This window comes from Seriola aureovittata, chromosome 12, assembly GCF_021018895.1.
Source record: "Seriola aureovittata isolate HTS-2021-v1 ecotype China chromosome 12, ASM2101889v1, whole genome shotgun sequence".
Lineage (NCBI taxonomy): Eukaryota > Metazoa > Chordata > Actinopteri > Carangiformes > Carangidae > Seriola > Seriola aureovittata.
In genome coordinates, this window is record NC_079375.1 from 19,000,434 (window position 1) to 19,019,367 (window position 18,934).

At 40.2% G+C, this 18,934-nt stretch overlaps 1 protein-coding gene across 5 annotated transcripts in view; it reads left to right on the plus strand.

The window, feature by feature from the left end:
- Positions 1–18,934, plus strand: part of st3gal3b (ST3 beta-galactoside alpha-2,3-sialyltransferase 3b) — a 48,014-nt gene that overhangs the window by 8,613 nt on the left and 20,467 nt on the right. For 2 of the 5 annotated variants that reach the window (XM_056392026.1, XM_056392025.1), the window contains exons 2-7: positions 1,550–1,697; positions 6,609–6,671; positions 7,164–7,205; positions 9,022–9,064; positions 10,444–10,536; positions 14,028–14,122. In XM_056392026.1, coding sequence (XP_056248001.1) covers positions 1,589–1,697; positions 6,609–6,671; positions 7,164–7,205; positions 9,022–9,064; positions 10,444–10,536; positions 14,028–14,122 — 445 coding nt within the window. In that variant the 5' untranslated portion in view covers positions 1,550–1,588. Of the gene's footprint in view, positions 1–102; positions 203–1,549; positions 1,698–6,608; positions 6,672–7,163; positions 7,206–9,021; positions 9,065–10,443; positions 10,537–14,027; positions 14,123–18,934 lie in introns of those variants that run through there. The other 3 variants (XM_056392027.1, XM_056392028.1, XM_056392029.1) reach the window with 3 other exon arrangements.

Sequence of the window (18,934 nt, forward strand, 5' to 3'; positions counted from 1 at the left end):
TTTACCCTACATGTGTGGACAGTGCCGGCCACCTATTCTGCTTGCTGTGGTACTTAAGCCCATGTCTGGCCACATAATTTCCAAACCAGTGCTGTGTTGTTCCAGTGCTGCAGGCCTGCCGACGGGGATCAAGGAAAACTCTCCAGTATGCCAACGTAGCGTTGTTAGCATAGCGACTGGCTAGCCTAAGCTAACATTAATGGTATAGTCTCTGCGTTTTTCCTACACCGCTTATTTAAACTGTTTCCAAGTGTCCGGTAACCGTTAGTCGTGTTCGTTGTATCGTCTTAAAACTTAGGGCGTAAACGGAGCCTTTAAAGTAAGAGGAACCCCAGGTTGTCTTTTAAGTAGCCATTGTATTTAGACAAACTGAGGCATAGCGTTGAATTACGGGACCTTAAAGTTCCGTTATGTTTGTTTTGCTAACTAGCTGCTGAACTTCGTTCGCAGTAAAGGAGTCACAGAGCTAGGAATGAAAATAAACACCTAACCTTCGACATAGCCTGAAATACAAAGCTTTTGTAACGGTGTAATGTGAGGTGACGGTCATTACTTCTGCTCAAAACCGTTAAATATGATGTAGCAAGCCTCGCCTTGGTACAACCAACGGTTAGGATGTAACATGTTTCCGTTGCAAAATTTTATTGTTTAATATTTTTCTGTCATTAATATAGCCTGATAAATTCCCTTTACTTATAAAATGTAATGTCACAAGTAATCCAGAAATGCTACGTGTAGCGGGGCAGTTAACTATGCTAATGGGCGTTATGTTCTATATGTTACTAGACTCACAAAAGTTGCACTTGTATAGGCCACACTGTATTATACAGTACATGCTGTTGAATTTATTGTACAGGTGTCTGCTTTTCATGTGAGTTACTGTCTCCAAGTCTGGAGTGATCAATCTAATCACCTGGCTGTTTGTCAGGTAACTTTTATAGTACAAATTTGAAGTTTGTATTTAACCTATAGAACCACACATTGCGTTTAATGTTAGATATGTCATAGAGTATCAACAAGTTGCATTTTCAACGAAAACATTCTATGTAGCTAAGTCAATATGCATGTTTTTGCAGAGGTATTAGCCCTCAGCATGAAACACAGATGCCCCATTTTTTAAAAATCACAAAGGGAGAAATTCTGCACACTGCACATCATGTTGTCTTCTAACTGGGTTTATTTTTAATGAAAGCTGTGGATTATGTCAAGATTTTGGGGATTAAAAAAAACTACATGTCATGTTTTCTGTTGGGGTGAGGGTGTGTTTATCTGTGAACTACAGAATCACAATTTGGAAAATTGATATATGTAGCCGTTATCACTACTCAGTGTTGTGTCCACTGATTAAATGGTCACAAATACACTATTTGCTTCTCCTTTCTGCTTTAACAGGGTTCCAAAAAAATAGGGGTAAATGTGTGTTCCTCTTTGCTCTTGCTGTATGTTATTGCATCATTGGTGTTTTAATTTTGTATTTGAGCTGCTGTAAGATCAATTTGTCTTTGGGGATGAGTAAATGTAGCGTCCCTCTCCCCTCTTGTCGTTTCAGGTGATGACCTGGATGGTGCCATGTGAATGACTCAAGACCATGAAGCCCACACACAAGCTGCTGTTCGTCCTGTGCCCCATGCTGGTCCTGGGTTTTATTTATTACTCCTCTGGGAAGCTACATCTACACGTATGGGGCCAGAAGCCTCGTAAGTGACATCTCCAGTTTGACTGTAACATTTATTCATCACCTGATCATCCATTTGTTTTTATTGAGCAAGTCTGTTTGACATCTGTGTCTGTTTTGCTGATTGCCTCCCTGTGCTGACTGCCAGTTACTTGTGTGTCTATTTCAGTGTGATTTTTTTGTCTTCAATTTTATTTTATAGTCTCACTTCTGAACCGTTAGGATATCAGTCAATGTGTTGATGTCGCAAGACCTGCCTGTGATCTATATTAAATGTGTTTTTCTTCCACTTAACCAGACCACCGGATGTTGTGGGGAGAGTCTAATCAGATGTTCTTGTACACCAGACATTTGTTCCTTGATCTCTGCCACTTCAAATTAGTGCATGCACTTACGTAGATCTTGACACCCCTACCTAGTGAACTGGAACAAAACTTGTCTTAAACATCCTACTTATTCTCTCATCTGCTTTTGTAGATAGGAAATGGTATTTTGAGATTTCCATACTTAGACTTACACAAAACTGAAAAATTTAAATTCCTCTTTACATTTAAAAATACCTGTGGTGTGTATGGGTGTATTTTATTACTCAGTGTCCCTAGTAATGTTGAATTATACTATATGCTATTGAGTTTTTGAGTCAAATTTTCGAAATGTAGTGATGAAAGACCTGGCTATTTTTACACTGTTTCTATTTGGCTCAACAGGAAATACTTCATTCGGTAAAATTTGATGGTGGAGGGGGGCAATTATGACACACTGTATGGGTTCCCTGAAATAGCTAATAAAATCCAGCAGAGGGGGCTAGAAGATTTCTCTTAAAAAATTTGAAACTTCTTTGCTTGTGCTTCCTACAGACTGTATTTTCTGGGAAAACATTGTCAGGGAGCAACATTTGGCACAGAAAACACAAATGTCTCTGTTTTGAAACAGACTGAGAGCCTAGCTAGAAGGACAACTCACTGTCTAAAGTGGTTTTTTTTTTTTCCTCTACTTATATACAGACATAACCAGTTTGGATTAGTCTTATTCTAAAAGAGTAATGCACCCCCTCCTGGCAAGTCCACTCTTCCCAACTGCTGCCTGTGTGGAGCAAAAAATACATAAATGTGTAGCAATGATCTTAAGTAGAAGAATTATTTTTCTGGTTGGCAATATGAGGATTTAGGATGGCTTGTTGATGCCAGGACTGATGCTCTGGTGTAGGCCCACCAGTTAGCACCACCCTATCCTCAGTGTTAGTTATCAGCAGCTGACTCTACTTTAACTGTTGTTAGCAGGAATATTTGTCATATTAGACTTTTTTTATCAGACTTTGACCTCACTCTTTAAATGTTGTGGTGTCAAGTCATGGTGAAAAACATTATCTTTCAAAATAACAAAATTTGTGACTTAGCCTGTGAGAGAACTGAGAATGCTCTTCTTGCTTGGTGTCTCATCACTGTTGTTCAGCATTGCTCTCACTGTGAGGGGATAAAGGTCTGCAGATTTCCACTGTCTTATGTGCCATGTGCCAGTGGTGCAAGCATCGGTTTTCTGTCTGTAGAAGTATTCTGTTACATTTGAAAATGGAGCTCTACCATAACAGAGACCTGTGTAAAAGCCAAAATACATAAACAAATAGAATCCATCAATGTTATTGTCTGAAAGGGCCATCAAGCCAGCACAAATTCAGCTTTAAATGTATGTGATGTCTACTAATATGTTTACTTTCAGGTTCTCCATGCACTACAACTTAATTCCTAACCATGCCCTCCATCTAGATTATTATGTTATTTATAATAATATATATCTTTTAACCCAACAATGCCTGTTCTTGGTCTTGTGGACATTGTCCTGTCCATTGTGCACAAATCTCAGTCAAATTTAGCATTTAAAACTGTCTGTATAGCTGCACTTGACCTTGCTCTGCCCTTTACACTATGTGATGTGCTGTTGCACTTTTTCTATTTTTTTGTGGTTGCTGTGGCAAACTGCCTGATGAAAATGAGTTTAAGTGTTGAGTAAGTTTATATATACATTATAGATTGTAGATTTCCTACCATAACTGAACTAAATAGTTTTCTTAAAAATTGATTAAAAAACACTTATTTTTGTGTGTTCATCACTAACAGAGCACCTGATTGACAAATGACCTTGGCTGTGGTCCATAGTACAATGGTTTATGATGACAAGGCTCCATTATCTCAGAAGTCAGCATTAGCATTAGCATTCACAATTCTAAATCAGGGAAGTAAAATGCATTCAACCTTGTACTGTCACCTGCACTGGATTGAAATGATATGCAATCAGTTTATTTTAATAGCTGCATGATACCCTTTGATGTGAAGAGAGCCAAAAGAATGTGACTTATTTTCTCCCCAGCGCACGGTTCAGCAGCACAAAAAGGAGAGGAGCTTTGATTGCAGTGAGAAATATTGGCTTTCTGCAGTGCTGTGGAGCCAGATGTTTGGCTTAAAGAGGGTCAAAGGGGGAAGATGAGCATGTGGACGGTCTCTCCTGCCTTCCTCCCTGGTCAGCTAAGCTGTGCTGTCTCACTGAGAGGATCAAATCTGGATAATCTCTCTTCTTCGTTCTTGATTTATAGTGCTAGAGAACAAGTCACTGCTGCAAGGACAAACTGAGCATATAGAGGCTTATACCCTGCTCATTATATACATCAGTATCCCTGTAGTTATGTTGTACCTTTTTTTACTACCAAGCATTCATTGCTTGATAGTGTTAGTGTGTGCTTATTTACTGTATTGGGCTCTTTGTTTCTGTCTGCTTGCACCACAAAACACAGGCTTGGGATTCACCGGGATATAAAATCCATGTGAAAAATCTGTTTACCTAGTGATGAGCCATATCAATACCGAATCAGAGCCTTTCTGATCTTGTGTTACTACCATTTTCAACAAGCCCTTGCCCTGACATGCTGGTTTCTTGTAGAAAGTGTGTGATTGGTGCTTATAAAAGTGGGCTGTGACAGGAGCCACCAGATGGTCACCACATCCAGAAGGTTGTGCCCTGTCCGACTCTTCTTACTAACCCCAATTTAATGATTAATCCGGATATGTTTTAGGAGTGCCTGCAGTTATTGATCAGATCAGTGCTGAATTCTGTTCCTGTTTTGTTGATTTTTTTTAATTTATTTTTTTTATTATTATTTATTTATTTATTTATTCTTGTGGTGGATTTTGTGGTGGATTTTTGTCTTTTTGTAATCAATGGCCAGAGGCAGCATTTCTTGTTCCCATTTTTTTTACACTCTCTTTTCACTCTGCCTTGGTACCCCAGAGTGTCAATTTCAGAGCAGGTTCATGTGACCATTGTCATTCATTTGTTAGCTGGAGTGGTCGTTTGACAGAAACCCATGTCCACTTAAGTTGTACTCATTGTCGCTGCTCCAGTAGAGCTCTCAGTTTACATGGTTGAGAATTACTATGGCTGACACACAAGGGGCCTGTAACCTGCCACTTGTTTCTCTAGCTGTTGTTTTTGGTCTCATTCAACTCTGAAACCACAATTGAAACCTGGTCACCAGCCTTGAAATTAATTCACACAGTCTGCTGTATCACTGCGTTAAAATTAGGAAATAGGCTTTTCATGCAGCTGTATAAGTAATGCAGTGATGTATGCCTGCACGATCAGAATGATCAGGAACTGTGGTTGTTAATGAAGCTTTCTTCTATCACCTCCAGCTCTCTCTGTAATTGCCCGTTGTGGATGCCAATATATTCCATTACAATACAGCCATTGTCATTGATTTGTACACATTTTGTGAGCCAATGAGAATGCGGGGGTGGGGGTGATTTCCCTCTTTAGCCGTTTTTTCGGGCTTCCCAACATCATATTCCTTTATAATTTGTTTGCTCTGGTGCTACTAACAGAATCACCACCTCTGGGTGTTAAATCACACTTCAAATTAACACCTGAAGGGTGAGAAAAGAATGTGTGCCACCATCCAAGCTGCTAATATTTCTTTTCTATTCATAGTAGCCAACAAGACTCAACTTTTAAACCTTTCGAATTCACCCGTAAACAACTTTTGTAAAATAAAACATTGAAGTAGCTCATAAAAATGTTGTCGTTATGAGATTAATCCGCTTGTTTGCTAAGAGTGATTCTCTTGTCATTTTTCAAAAATAGATATTGATACAAATGGTTTTTATACTTTCTTTTAATTCTGTTCTTACATCTATAACTATGATCCTTCAAAATGGGATTCTCCTTCCCCCTGTCCTTTTCAGTGCTTCTTTAGTAGTGTGATCAGCAGCTGCTCAAAGAGTGTGCTCTAAATAATCATGACCACTGCTTGGTTTTCAACATGGGGGATTTCCTTTCCTTGTCTCTGAGGTGTTGTGTTACACCTTTACAGAATCAACAGAAGCAGTTTGAGGTTTACTAATTGGGAAATATGATCTGCCAGTAGCCCTCACATGGAGAGACTGTGTCGTGCTTGCAGACTATTATAATACACTTTTGTACAACAATTTGCAGAACTTTGCTGTCTTTTTGTCAGAAGGAGAACCTTTTGTCCTTGCCCTGTTTTGAAGGGTTTTGTGGTTTTGTTGAGCTTATTCGTCAGCATTCTGGTGAAGTGACACTGTAGCTGTCCTCTGATTATATGGTTTCAAAAAGGGGGAAGTAGAAAGGTGTAATATACAGTAGTTCCCAAAATCTGAGCTTAATGAACACGGCTTTAAGCATGTTCAGATATGATATATTGGTATATTTGGTTTGTTTTTGTCTGTGTTTGCCGATTGTTTGTGTGCATCTGTACTTGTGCGCAGCCACTGTCTGTCTTGTGCTGAAGCTGCTGTTGAAAACATTTTTTTTTATATTCTGAGCACTTTGGACTTGTTTAACAGTTGTATGATTAATAGTTGCTTCCACAGTTCTACAGTGATGATGGTCTTACTTCAGTGTCTTAACCCCCTTTTGTTTACAGAGAGTGATGCAGAAGAGACAACTGTAGTCCTGACTAAAAAGGCTGAAGTGAAAAGAATTACAGGTAGAGGCAATGGGACTCTGCCTTTATACTGGGTGACTGTAGTGAAGCGGGTGATTTTAAACTGGGCTGTAGGGCTTTGTTTTTTTATGGAATATAAATCTCTGCTAACTCAACAATGAAAGCTTTCCATTTTTACCACTTTCACCTAGCTATCGTAATTCTTACATTTGTTTTACTATCAAAAATGTTTGTGCTCATTCACTCATTGAGTCCTCATCAGTAACCCCATATACCACCATATTAATCGCAAAAACACAATGGGGGTGTTCTGCTCTTAATTTTCCACTTCATTGGGCTATTCATCTTTGAATAATGATTGAAACGCGGAATTATAATTCAACCTACTGGGATTAAGCCTACTAACCTCTCCTCCTCTGCCTCCTCTTCTCACTCTGTAAAGTCTGGCATTTGCAGTTGGCTTTATATTTAAGTCCAAAGCTCCCATTATCAGACCGACCTCAAATGGTGCTAACTGACCCTTTTGTGTTTCAGAGGTGGAACCAGAAATCAGCGTGGGACGAATAGTAGGCTCAGGTACAACTGAAGCCCCACCAACCTAACCCGTCCACATCTTTGGCCCTGTTGAGACCTGGCATTAACATGCGCCTCGAGTGATCCGATCACAAGTATATCAGTTCACACCTGGCATTAGAATGCGTCTCCACATGTGCTCGAGTGACCACTTGTGATCAGATCTCACTACCTGGCTTCATATGCAAATAAACACGTACATCATTTCTGTTTGCAAAGACCAAATATGTTATTTTTAACTGGTGGGAGGAATGTGCCTCCCATGCCTGGTCTGCTGGAAATTAGAAAAAGAAGAAGAAATCAATACAATACAGACTGGATCTATTCCTGGGTGTGTTCCAGGCAAACCAAATTGGCCAAGATGTTTGACACCCTCATCGTATATCTCTATGAGCTTTTCTAGAATTTCACAGTGTTGTTCAATGTGGCCCAAGACACCTTTTAGTATACACACTGCTAAAAGAAGGTGGACATATGCGGCCCAGACCAACTCTGAATGTGGTCTGAGTGATCAGATCTCAACATGTCCTTAGTGGGTCTTAGGTTCACACCTTTACTCACCCAAGATGTATGTTAATGCCAGATATGATCATGGCCTTTCTTGTCCCTCTGCCATTTAAAAGAAAATTTCAGAACTTTTTAAAACCCTGCAATACTGAAGCCTCATTTGCAGTTGGAGGAAAAAGTAGCTTTATCAACCAGATCTTTTACTAACAGGAAAAGCAATCTTTTCAGGTTTTCAAAGTAAATTCAAGTACCGTAGTTATAGTTATAAAATTGAAAATTTGACAAATAGGGATGAGTTGAACATCTACTCAGTCATCATCCTCCTCATGAAGGTGCAGTGTGATACAACACTGCCCTCTGTTGTCTCAGGTTGATAACAAATGGTTATCAAGTGAAGCAGTCTGCAGGAGTTTTGGTGCATAAAACTGAAGGGTTCCAGAAACCAACATTTGTCTTACTGCTTGGACCTTAGCCCCTTTAATTTCTCCCAAGCTGTTTTGTTTGATTCGGCCCTCTGGCTGCCTTATGCTTCAACAGAAACATAATGCACACACACACACACACACACACACACACACGCTCATTTTGGCTGCTATCGCAAAGTCCCCATCCTCCAGGGCAGTGCTTGGATCCCTCCTAACCAGCCGTCACGCATTCCCATCTTTCTCCTGCAGCTTCTCTGTGAAGACAAGATCCGCAACCACAGGAGTAATACTGCGCTTTTCTTACTTTCAACTAATGGTCATGTTAAACCTAGTCATGCTAATGCAATTACAGCAGTTTACAGACAGAAGTTAATATAATATGTCAAGTGTTTTCATAGAGCCTGTATGCATTATTATAAAATATAATACTGCAGTAGATGCTTAAATGACATCATTTAGAATAAAGTTCTCATTTCACCATAAATATTTATCTCTTAATTTTCTGTGCTTCTCTGTCTTCTACCTCAACGCTTCACCAGGCACCTATTGGCTGCCCCTTTGGTTGTCCATAGGTGATCTCTTAACTTCTTTTCTAACTTTATTTTAAACTCAACAGATTGTTTTGGCTGGCTTCTTCCTAACCTCGCTTGTCTTGTTTGTCACAAGTTCTAATGCTTTTACTTTTACATTTGCCATTTTGGTTTCCCTGTGCAAGATACACTGATTTGTTAACTACAGCTAATGAGCTGATAGTTGAAATTATGTAGACTGGATGACCCGTGCTCATGATCCAGCTCTATATGGTTTTCACCCCAAAGATTTTCTTCTATCTACATCCTTTGTAGACCTATGTGGTAATGGTTTTTTATGTCTGTTTTCTTTTCCAGTGTATGATAAGCAGGGCTTTCTGCTGCAGTTGGACACAAAACTGTGAGTACATCTCTTTAAAGTAAATACTTCTGACATTTAATTTAGCACATTTAGCGATTTTCCATCATGTACTGCATGGGATATTCCTAACTTGTTATAATTAACCAAGCTGAATTCCCAGTTAGACTTGAACTCCCATTAGTTTAGATATGTTTTACAGCTTATTTCACTGAATACTTTATAGGCATACAGATCCTGGTTGATCAATGGGAAAACATGAAATGTGAAAATGTAAACTTTCAGCCAATTAATCTCACTTGATTTATTTAATTTTTTTTAAATAAACACACAGCATCTCATTGGCGTTCTAACCAAAACCTGGTGACAAATACACAAATTTGATACATGGTCTGAGTAATAAATTTAGAAATGAGTCTGAATTGAGATGTAGTTAGTGTTTCAGTGTTTGCTCCAGAGCGGCTGTGGTTTGTCAGGGTGAGAACATGCTACCTTGAGTCATTATGCAGCTGTCATTGTGTCAGCGTGTCTGTTGATATGTATATAATTCGATGAATTGGTTTGACACTCTTGCTCTAAACTGCAATGATAAGACCCTTTCTTTGCCCCCCACCCTCTATTACCATGTAGGCCATAATCATATGCTGCCATCATCACCCTGGCTCTCACAGGGCATGTCTGTCCTCACTCTGCACACACTGTAAGCACTATGTCAGCACATACTTTAAGGTGGTTTTCACATGGGTTGAGTTTGTCTAATACAGCTCCTTACATTGTATCTACAATGTCGTTAATTACAACAGTAGAGCACATGCATATAATAGTGCAATTCATCTTAAGCCAGTAGTTAGTTTTGTGACAGGTTATTTATTCCCACTGGTCGTCTCCCTGATAGAAAAGTGCCCCATAGATTTCTGTCTCACCAAATCACTTATCAGTGTGAAACCAGTTACGGTTGAGCTGCAAGGGAACAACATTCTAGCAGGATTGAAATGTATTATATCAACACAAAAGAGCTTCAAATTGTGCACAAGCAGGCCCCAGTCGAGCCTCTTCTCCTGATTTTGGGCCTCCCATAGTGCTAAGACGCGGGCTTCTCTCCCATCTCCCTGTTTATTTGAACTAGATTCATGGCATTCATCAGGTTATTAATGATCGTGCTAGTAATCGGGAGGTTCTAGTTTTAGCGCTGCCAGTGTGATTATTTGAACAAGGCCTCTCTGCTTTGTCTCGCCACACACACAGGTGATATTCTGAGCTGTTGCTGAGTTCTCCAACTTCCTAAGCAACCCGTTTCCCTATCTCTCAAGCAGATTGTTTGACAAGCTCAGCTTTGAGGCTTTGAAATGTGTCAGTGTAATTGATATTCAGTTATCATGATGTGTCTGATTAATCTCTCCCTCTGTTCTGTTAATGTATAGTCCACTGGAGTTGGCATACAAGTATGGCAACCTCACCGAAGGAGTGTGCAAGCCAGGATATGCAGCAGCCAAGATGACAACCATCTATCCTAAGTGAGGAGGATTGCCTTTTCTTAAACACGTAACTTCAGATAAACAGGGTGGAAAAGCGTTGGTGTCCTCGAGTGTACTTTATCTAAACTTGGAAGCCTTTTTAAACCTTAAGAACTTCACATACACAATCAGGAGCTTCAGAAACAAATCATTTTAATTGAATGTCAGCACAAGAAAAGTCAAAACTTTTACTCGAGCATACCAAGATGCATGATGTCACTCCTCAAACCAACTTGGCCTTAAGGGGTTTCAGTCAGAAACAGAGAAGCCGCCACATTCCTGTACAATCTCCCCCACTTTCAATCATGTGTCTATCATCTTCTCCACCACCACAAAAACTCAACTGTGTCCTTGTGATCCCCCCATCATACAAAAGAACCTTTGTCACCCGAATACAAGGTCTCCCATCTTTCCCCAACCATATCCTAGAGCCTTCGAGGCGTCCTCTATGAACGACACCAACCAACTTCCTGTCCTGACTCACCATGGGCTTCCTGGTACCAAGCCCACACTGTCCACACAATCCTCCATGGGCTTCTCTGATGGCTCTTTTGATTTTCCTTTGCGCCTCTATTTGCTGCCCATCTCAGTTCAATCTATAGGACATTGTCTCATTAGCATTCTTGGAGCTAAGCTAATAGTGGGACAATTTTCCACATTGCTGAATAATAGCCAGTGGCACTTGAATAGAGTTCTTGACTTAGTTTTGGGGACAAATTTGCAATTCCATTTTCAAGCATAAGTATTGAACCCGATTTATCTATTCCCCGAAGATACAAAGTTTAGATGAGGAAAAAAAAGTTTAACAATAAATTCCAATATATTACTCTTAACTTTAATTTACATATGTGACGTACAGTATTTATTGGATGACTTGACTGACTGTTCATTCTTACACACAAACATCATCCGCAATGTTGGCTGTGAACTGCAGCGCTACTTCACAAGACAGACGAAGCAGTTTTGTGCAACTGCCCTCTGCCCATCTGAGTGGCTACGTGTTAACAATGTCCTCCCTCATAATGACTTCCTCTAATCAGCCGCACGTGTCGGATCAAAGTTCTGTGCAACACAGAGCCCCCACTGGGAGCCCTGTGATTACTACCACCTTCAACCCGCTTACACACGTCAATGAGCAAAATTAATGCCGGGCTTTGAGTAAGTTTGTGCACATGTATGTGTTTGTATGCATGAGTGTGTGGTTGAATGTACACAACTGTGCTGTATGTAGTGTGTTTGTGTACTATGTGAAAGTGAGTCAAACAATTAACATCTTGTTTTTCTTTATCTCAGCCTGCTCTGTATGTTTATCAGGCGAAAACAAATCAATTTAAATGTTCTTGTTAGCATTTTGTCTAAATAGGAGTGGCCTACAGTTCAGCTGTTAGAGAAAACCTACTTAACCTCTAGCAGTGAGGTCCTGTGGCTTTCCCTCTAATCATCTCCTGCTTCCTCCATGTTTGTCTTCTCTAGAGCCCCTTGCCCTTGCAGAGTCCAATTCATTTTCCACACCTCCCCTCCCTCTGCTTTACCCAAAACTGTTTGCATTGGAGCCTTAAATCAAGTGTTGGCAGTGAACTTCAAGCAGCACGGTTATGAAAATATTGCCAATGAGAGATGGACCCAGCAAAGGAAGCAAGCACAATGCATCCCTGCCTGTTGGCTGTTTTGGGAGTCCTCACTTTTAATTTAACAACAAGCAGCCCCCTGTCTCTCTGCTTTGTCAGGATGTCAGTGACTGACTGTCGGTCAGGGTTCAGTGACTCGCAGTGATCCTGTGTTATTTATAGCCCTTTATGGCCTCAAAAGTCTTGGGTTTAATGAATCTCCATTTGTTTTGGCAGGACAGAAGTCTGTGAGTATGTGTGCCCCTGTCAGGTGATGTGAGAAGGCGAGAGAGCCATACATAACTGCCTCTCCTCTTGAGTCTCTGTACTCATGCTTTAAAGCTGGAGGATAATGAGGGTATCAAAGACCGATTAGGGTGCTTAAGAGAGGTTGAAGCTATTCGGAAGGCCTCCCAATAATGTCAGCCATGTTTGGTCATTGTGCCTCAGAGCTTCACATATTTCTTGTGAACCCACGGCAGTGTTATGGTAACAAGCCATCCCAGACTCCTGCTGAGAAACGCGGGAGTGTGATCGTACTTGTGTGTCCTCTCTTGATTCCAAAGTTTAAAATGCCTTTTCTAGTTAGTTTGGTCTGTCAGCTGTTGGACCCATAATTTATGGATGGTGATGGAGAACAATCATTTTTTGTGAGTGTGTGTGTATGTGTAGGGCAGCCAACCATCAGCCACTCGGCAAGATGCAGGAGTTATGTTGCTGGTGGTCTGGTTCCAGTTAATGAGACAGTACAACAATCCCTGTAGCTGTCTTTTGTCATAAACAAAATAATACACACCAGCTTTATAGATCTCTCCACGGCGCCCAGCGTTGTCTTTTCTGTCCTGACTGATTATTTCAGTCCAACATTAAAGTTGTAGAAGTATGTCCAGGGTGCTCCGTGCATGTTAACGCTAGAAAAGAGACAGCTCTCTCGTGTCCCCCCAGCTTGACAGCAGGTCATAAAAACACACATCCATCCTGAAGCCACACTCGCACAAGTGGCACGTAGCCCAGCACTCGGGTCGCAGGCGTGACTAAGAGGAAATGGCTTCTTTTGATTTTAGTGCTGCAATTAATCAAAGGGGGACCCACACACACACTTCTACAGGGACACAGGATAAGGAAGAGGCGATGCTGGAAGTAGCAGTTCATGGGGCATTAAAAACATGGATCACAGGCGTATTTTTGAAAATCAGTTTGTTCTTTAATGGGGCACGATGACTGGCTTCTGGCTTGAGTAGTTGAAACTGTGTTCTCTGTCACGGGCAAACAAAGGCATTTTAAATTTTAGTCTCAAGTCTCTGAGAAAGTTCTTGTTAGAGAACAACTTCCTCCACTCTAATTCACTTTGTACAAACACCATTGCCCCAGATCTTTTGAGGAAAAGCATTCTGGCACGAGTAAATTGTCTTGACAGATTTATCAAAACTCTGTGTCATCTGTGATTTAGACTTGGGTGGAGAGGTTATGTTGATGGGTTATGCACTGCGGCTGCCTTCTGTGTCTCTTTGTATTATCTTGTATTACCCACTTAGTTTTTTACCTTGCTAATGTCTGTGCTTGTTTTGGGAAGATTTGGCAGTGCACAGGAGGTGCGGATGTTATTAGATTAATTACAGTGGAACAAGTGAATTTGTTTATCACTTAGTGGCTTAAACTTTGCCCAGGACATTAACACTATGATCACAGGTGGAGCAGAGTCTATGAAGAGGAGAAAGGATGTGGCCGGGGAATGCACAAAAGAATAAATAATTCTTAATGACAGAAAAGGTTTACCAGGGAAAAGTCATAATTGCAACATGATGCATTTCGTTCTTTGTATCTGCTGATGAAAACTCTTTCAGTCTTTCACCTTCTTATTTTCATCCTTTCCTCCCTTTGCAGGTTCATGAAACCAGCGCCCATGTTTCTTGATCGGAACTTCAAACGTCTAGCAAAAGTCAGCAATTACTTGCCTCCATTTGGTTTTAAAACACAAGGTAAGAAATATTCAATACATCAGTTACCCTCCACTAATGATATTAACTGTACATTACTTAAATCATTTGTGCTCTCAAGGCTGGTGTCTATACAAACGTAAGATAACGACTTCTTTTTGATTTGGTATATGTAGGCATGTTTGTGTTAAAGGTGTATTCCAACGGTGAATATTGCACTTTCTTTAATTGGGGGAATTCACAAGACACACATTAAAAAAAAAAAGTCAAATCAAAGCAGCAGAAGCTGAGATATCCTGACTTTTAGTCCTTAGTGTGGTTCAAGCTCCAACACTGCTGACTACTACATTTCCCCTAATGCAATTTCACTGCATCTTTTGTTAAACCTTTTGCCTTCTTCTTTCCAACTCCACATCTTAGGTTTTTTGTGCAGTTTTGTGGTAAATATTTGCCTCAAGCTTAAGTCAAGATAACCCTGATGATATTAGCAGTTATTTTCTCACACTTAGAAAAGCTACCTCCAGAGCCACAGAGGATTTTTATACAACTGTTGTCACAGGTTGAGTAGTATTTTTCATGATTAGTAAACTGAACTTCATGTGTAAAATCTGTGTAGTGTTCCTTTAAAGCAAGTACTGAGCCTGTGTTTACGGTTTAGATGCTGTGTTGGAGCGTGACAGTTGCTGCATGGTACAGTACTTTGGGCCTGTGGTGCCTGGTATCTTAAAGTAATAAACCATCTGATTGTGTTGGTATCAAGCTCAGCGTCGCATGTTTTCAATATTGCTCTGATTTTTTTTTTTTTACGCTTTTGTTTCACGTTGCCAGCATTACACTACAGTCAGTGGAGGTGATGAAAGGAAAAGTAAGGGCTGCCAACCATCTTCTCTTATCAGCAGGCATCAGTTGGCTTCTCATACTGTATCTACTTATCCGATCTAGGTCAATCAACAAAGTGTCAACATCTCTTATGAGACAAGTTATTTTATAGAATTGCCATTTGGTTTTTCCATTTTGAAAGATGTCTGGGATGTGGGCAGTGGTTCAGATGTATGAAACCAATCTGCTTATTTTGTCCGAATACCTGCTTGTTTCAGCCCTTTTCATCATCAAGGTTTCACTCTGATGGTTCAGCAGGAGAGAATGCCAAAGTTCTGCCACTTTGCACTTTTCGTCATTTTTCATTGTTGCAAGGCTGGTGTTTTTGGCAGAATACATTTTTCCTCAGGCTTGTTACTGTGTCCTATCCTGAGTTAAGACAAGGTGAGAGGGCTAATCCATCACAGTGCACACTTAGTTACCATTAGTTTTTTCCAAACTTGTGTTACCATGAAAAAGTGATGCAAACGAAGTCTGTTTCTGAAAACTTTTACTATTGTCTTATTCATGGACTGTCCAACATTTAAGGCAGTTCCCAAACATCAGCTTTTTTAATGTAAGCAATAACCAAATCTCTTATCTTGCATCTTCCATGCTTGGTCATTGTTTGACTTCGGAGTTTTGTTTGCAGAAATTGTAGTTCATAATGCTCTTTCACAACAGATTCCACAACAGAGGATTTTTCAGGAAGGACATTTGCTAGTGGCTGTGTCAGAATTGGCATTACTGACATTCTGTATCAGTAACTGGCAAATGCCATGAAAGTAACCTGCTGTATGGTAGGTTATGTTTCTTAAATCCCCGGCCAGTTTTCAGCCTTGAATTCTGCCTCAGCCAGTGTTATAACCCTCTGTCCAGGCTGTAATAAGACATTTGGCAGTCCATTCATGATACTCGTACTGTTCCGTGCCTGTAAGTTAGATTGTATGAATATTTATTTTTATCTAGAATCCATGCACTGGCGTCTGCGTTTGTCATAATAACAAGCTTTTAAATGATGAGCCTTTGTTTGCTGGATGAGTTCTGTCTTAGGGCCAGCAAACTATTATGTTTCCACACACTGTGCTTGTTCTGTGACCTTAACATACTTCAGCACTGCAGATATCAAACCAGTACATAATATCATGGGAAGTGAAGAGATAACATTAACCTGGATTCAGTGACATGCTCTGTCACATATTTTCCAGTACTTAGAAGCTGAAAGTACACTGAATGTTACCTTTGTGCTCCAGCAAGTTCTCCGCTGTCATACTAACACGCACACACACACACACGCAGCCTCAATCGCTATCAAAAGAGCACTCCCTGTGTGAGTGTCACACCTGGTTTCTGTTTTTTCCATGGACTGCGACGGCAGTGGGGTTTCCCTTTTAGTGGTACCCATGTGGAGAGATGATACGTGTGGATCTTGAATAGAACGCCACAAAGGATTCCAAATTGGGAACACGAAGAGGTGGTGGTGGGCGGGAGTTTTATTTTTACTTTTTCTCCTGCCAGGAGGTATCTTTTGGCACACATCAACCATAGCCTGAGAACAGTAAAGCTGTGTTGATTTGGTCTCAGAGAAAAGCTGCTGTCAGGATGCCAGTCAGACACTGAACGGTCAACATGTGTTACTGGTTAAATTTTGCATTAATTGTGAAAAGCTGCAGATAGGATTTATTTCGAAAGAATAACATTTAATTTGGGGTGCAGTCTAAAGTGAACTTAGTGAAGCTGTTTGCATGATGTTGTTCGGTTAAAGAGTTATTTTTCTAAACTCACTCAGTTCTCTTTGGCACATTTTCACAAATATAGAAAATTTAGCTAAAAAGACAAAACAATTGTGCTTAATAATGCTTAAATGTTCTAGTAGTGTTTAGTTGTATTTTCATTAGCATCCTCCTGTTCCATTTCAGTTAGGCTGACAGTTATGTACGTCATCTTACCACCTACTGCAACTTATGTTGATAAACTGAACTGTTGATAGTGAGTGTGCCAGGGCGTGAAGAATAAGCTCTTCATGTGCTATATTCAGGAAACCTGAAGGGAGGAAAGACACAAATTGCTGAAGACACAAGTTTAAAACTGAGTTGTTTCAGCTGCTTTGTTTGATACGTCTCCATGCTGGTGTGTCTTCAGTTCCCCTAATGTCTGGAGAGATAGTTGTGTGTAACGCCAGGAAGCCGTGCGCAATATTGAATTATCATCCAGTTTGGTGTACACAAGATTATAGAAGTTTATGTATACTTGCAAAAGCTGATGTTGACTGTTAAAATAACCAGAGTACCAGCACTGCATGATGTGCCCACTACTGCACAGGGCTTTGCAGCACTCATATTTAATAGATACAGATGGAATGACCACCTTTGTTGGCCAAAGGCATAGAGATAATTGAAAGAGGCCTTCATACGGTATTTCCTACGAGAAGATGTTGATCAGTCAGTCAAACTTTACTTGTTTAGCACCTCTTACAGGTTAGTACGATTCAGGAGCTTTACAGATGACTGACAAGCTGATAAGACAGTTCAAATGCAAACAGTAAAACAATATGAGACTAATGCACATTAGAATGAAAATAGCGAGATTTAAAAAAGATAAAAAATGATGAGAAATAGATAAACCAAAGTATAACAATGACAAATAAAATAATTGAGAAATGATGAAATTCTATTAAGTAATTGAATCGCTCTTGATTTAGCTTAATACTGATGTTTCATTTGCTTGCACATGCACATAAACATAATTTTGATGTGCAAGTTTGAGGTGTAATTCCCTGCTTTATCTTTGTAACATGAGACAACAGCAGGTGAACAAGTTTATATTTATCTTAGAAATTACATTCCCACTTTTGCCTTTATTGACCAGGGCAAGAAAAATATTTTGGTAAAATATAACATCTATAGGTAATTTTATCTTTGCTTGTAGCGTCATAACCATTGCTGACCTATAATGAACATCAGGGTCTCACAAATCCTTGCCAGTTGAGTCAGGTGTGTAAAACCTCCTTTTACTTTCTAGTTGTAACTATTTCAGCAAATCAGTGACGTTGTCCTCACCTGCTAATTCAGGTGTTTGATTTTCGTCTGATAAGTGGTATCACTATGTCATTTGGTGTTTTCAGTCTCAGCATCCTTACCAAAAGAAGACACACAGGCTGTTACACAACTTGACACATAGTTAAGATGAAACATGATTCAGCCAGAAAGTCATTGTGAACTGGTGCCAAAGATTTGACCACACCTCAGATTTACAGTCTACACGCAGGCCCATGGCAGCCGATGCTGAGTATAAGGCCTGCTTAAGTGAAGGCCTAACAAATACCGCTCTCTAATCACATGGTTCTTTATATTGTTTAGGCTACGCTCTTCCCAACAATGTCTCTGTGTTTATGTGTTATGCGACGCTTCCGCCGTTCCTCTATGTTGCCAGTAAAGATTTTTGTCATTTCAAGAGTTCCATGTTGGACTAATGTCTGAACCTACAGCCATTTGTCTCTGGCTCTACCACGAGACATACTTTGCTGAAATGTTTACCCCGCGTACTTATAACAATTAGCTTCCATGTCGTCCTCTGGAAGAGAGTCCTGCCCATTGTGATTTTTCACATTTCACTCGCTTGGATCCAGGTGTGGTCCACGGTCTTGTGTTTATGTTGCTCGGGGTGATGCTTGACGCCAGACATCGACACCACATCCAAACAATGGGCTGTTTCTCTGCTCGCCTCTCCTCAGCAGGTTAATCATTAGGATCGTTAGCCAGGGTGAATGGGGCTGTAATATGTCTTACAAACTGCTTTGAGGCCCCAGTCTTAACTTTCCTCTTCTCACTCTTCCCTTAACTCTCACTTTTGCTATTTCTCTTGGCCCCCCTTTGCAGACAGAGGGCAATGAAAATTCCACTCATTTTTTAACAATGCCTTTTCATGTGGTATGCAAATAAAGGAAAGGTAGTCATAGTATCATAGTAGTATAATCCATGTTGTCCTTCTATGGTG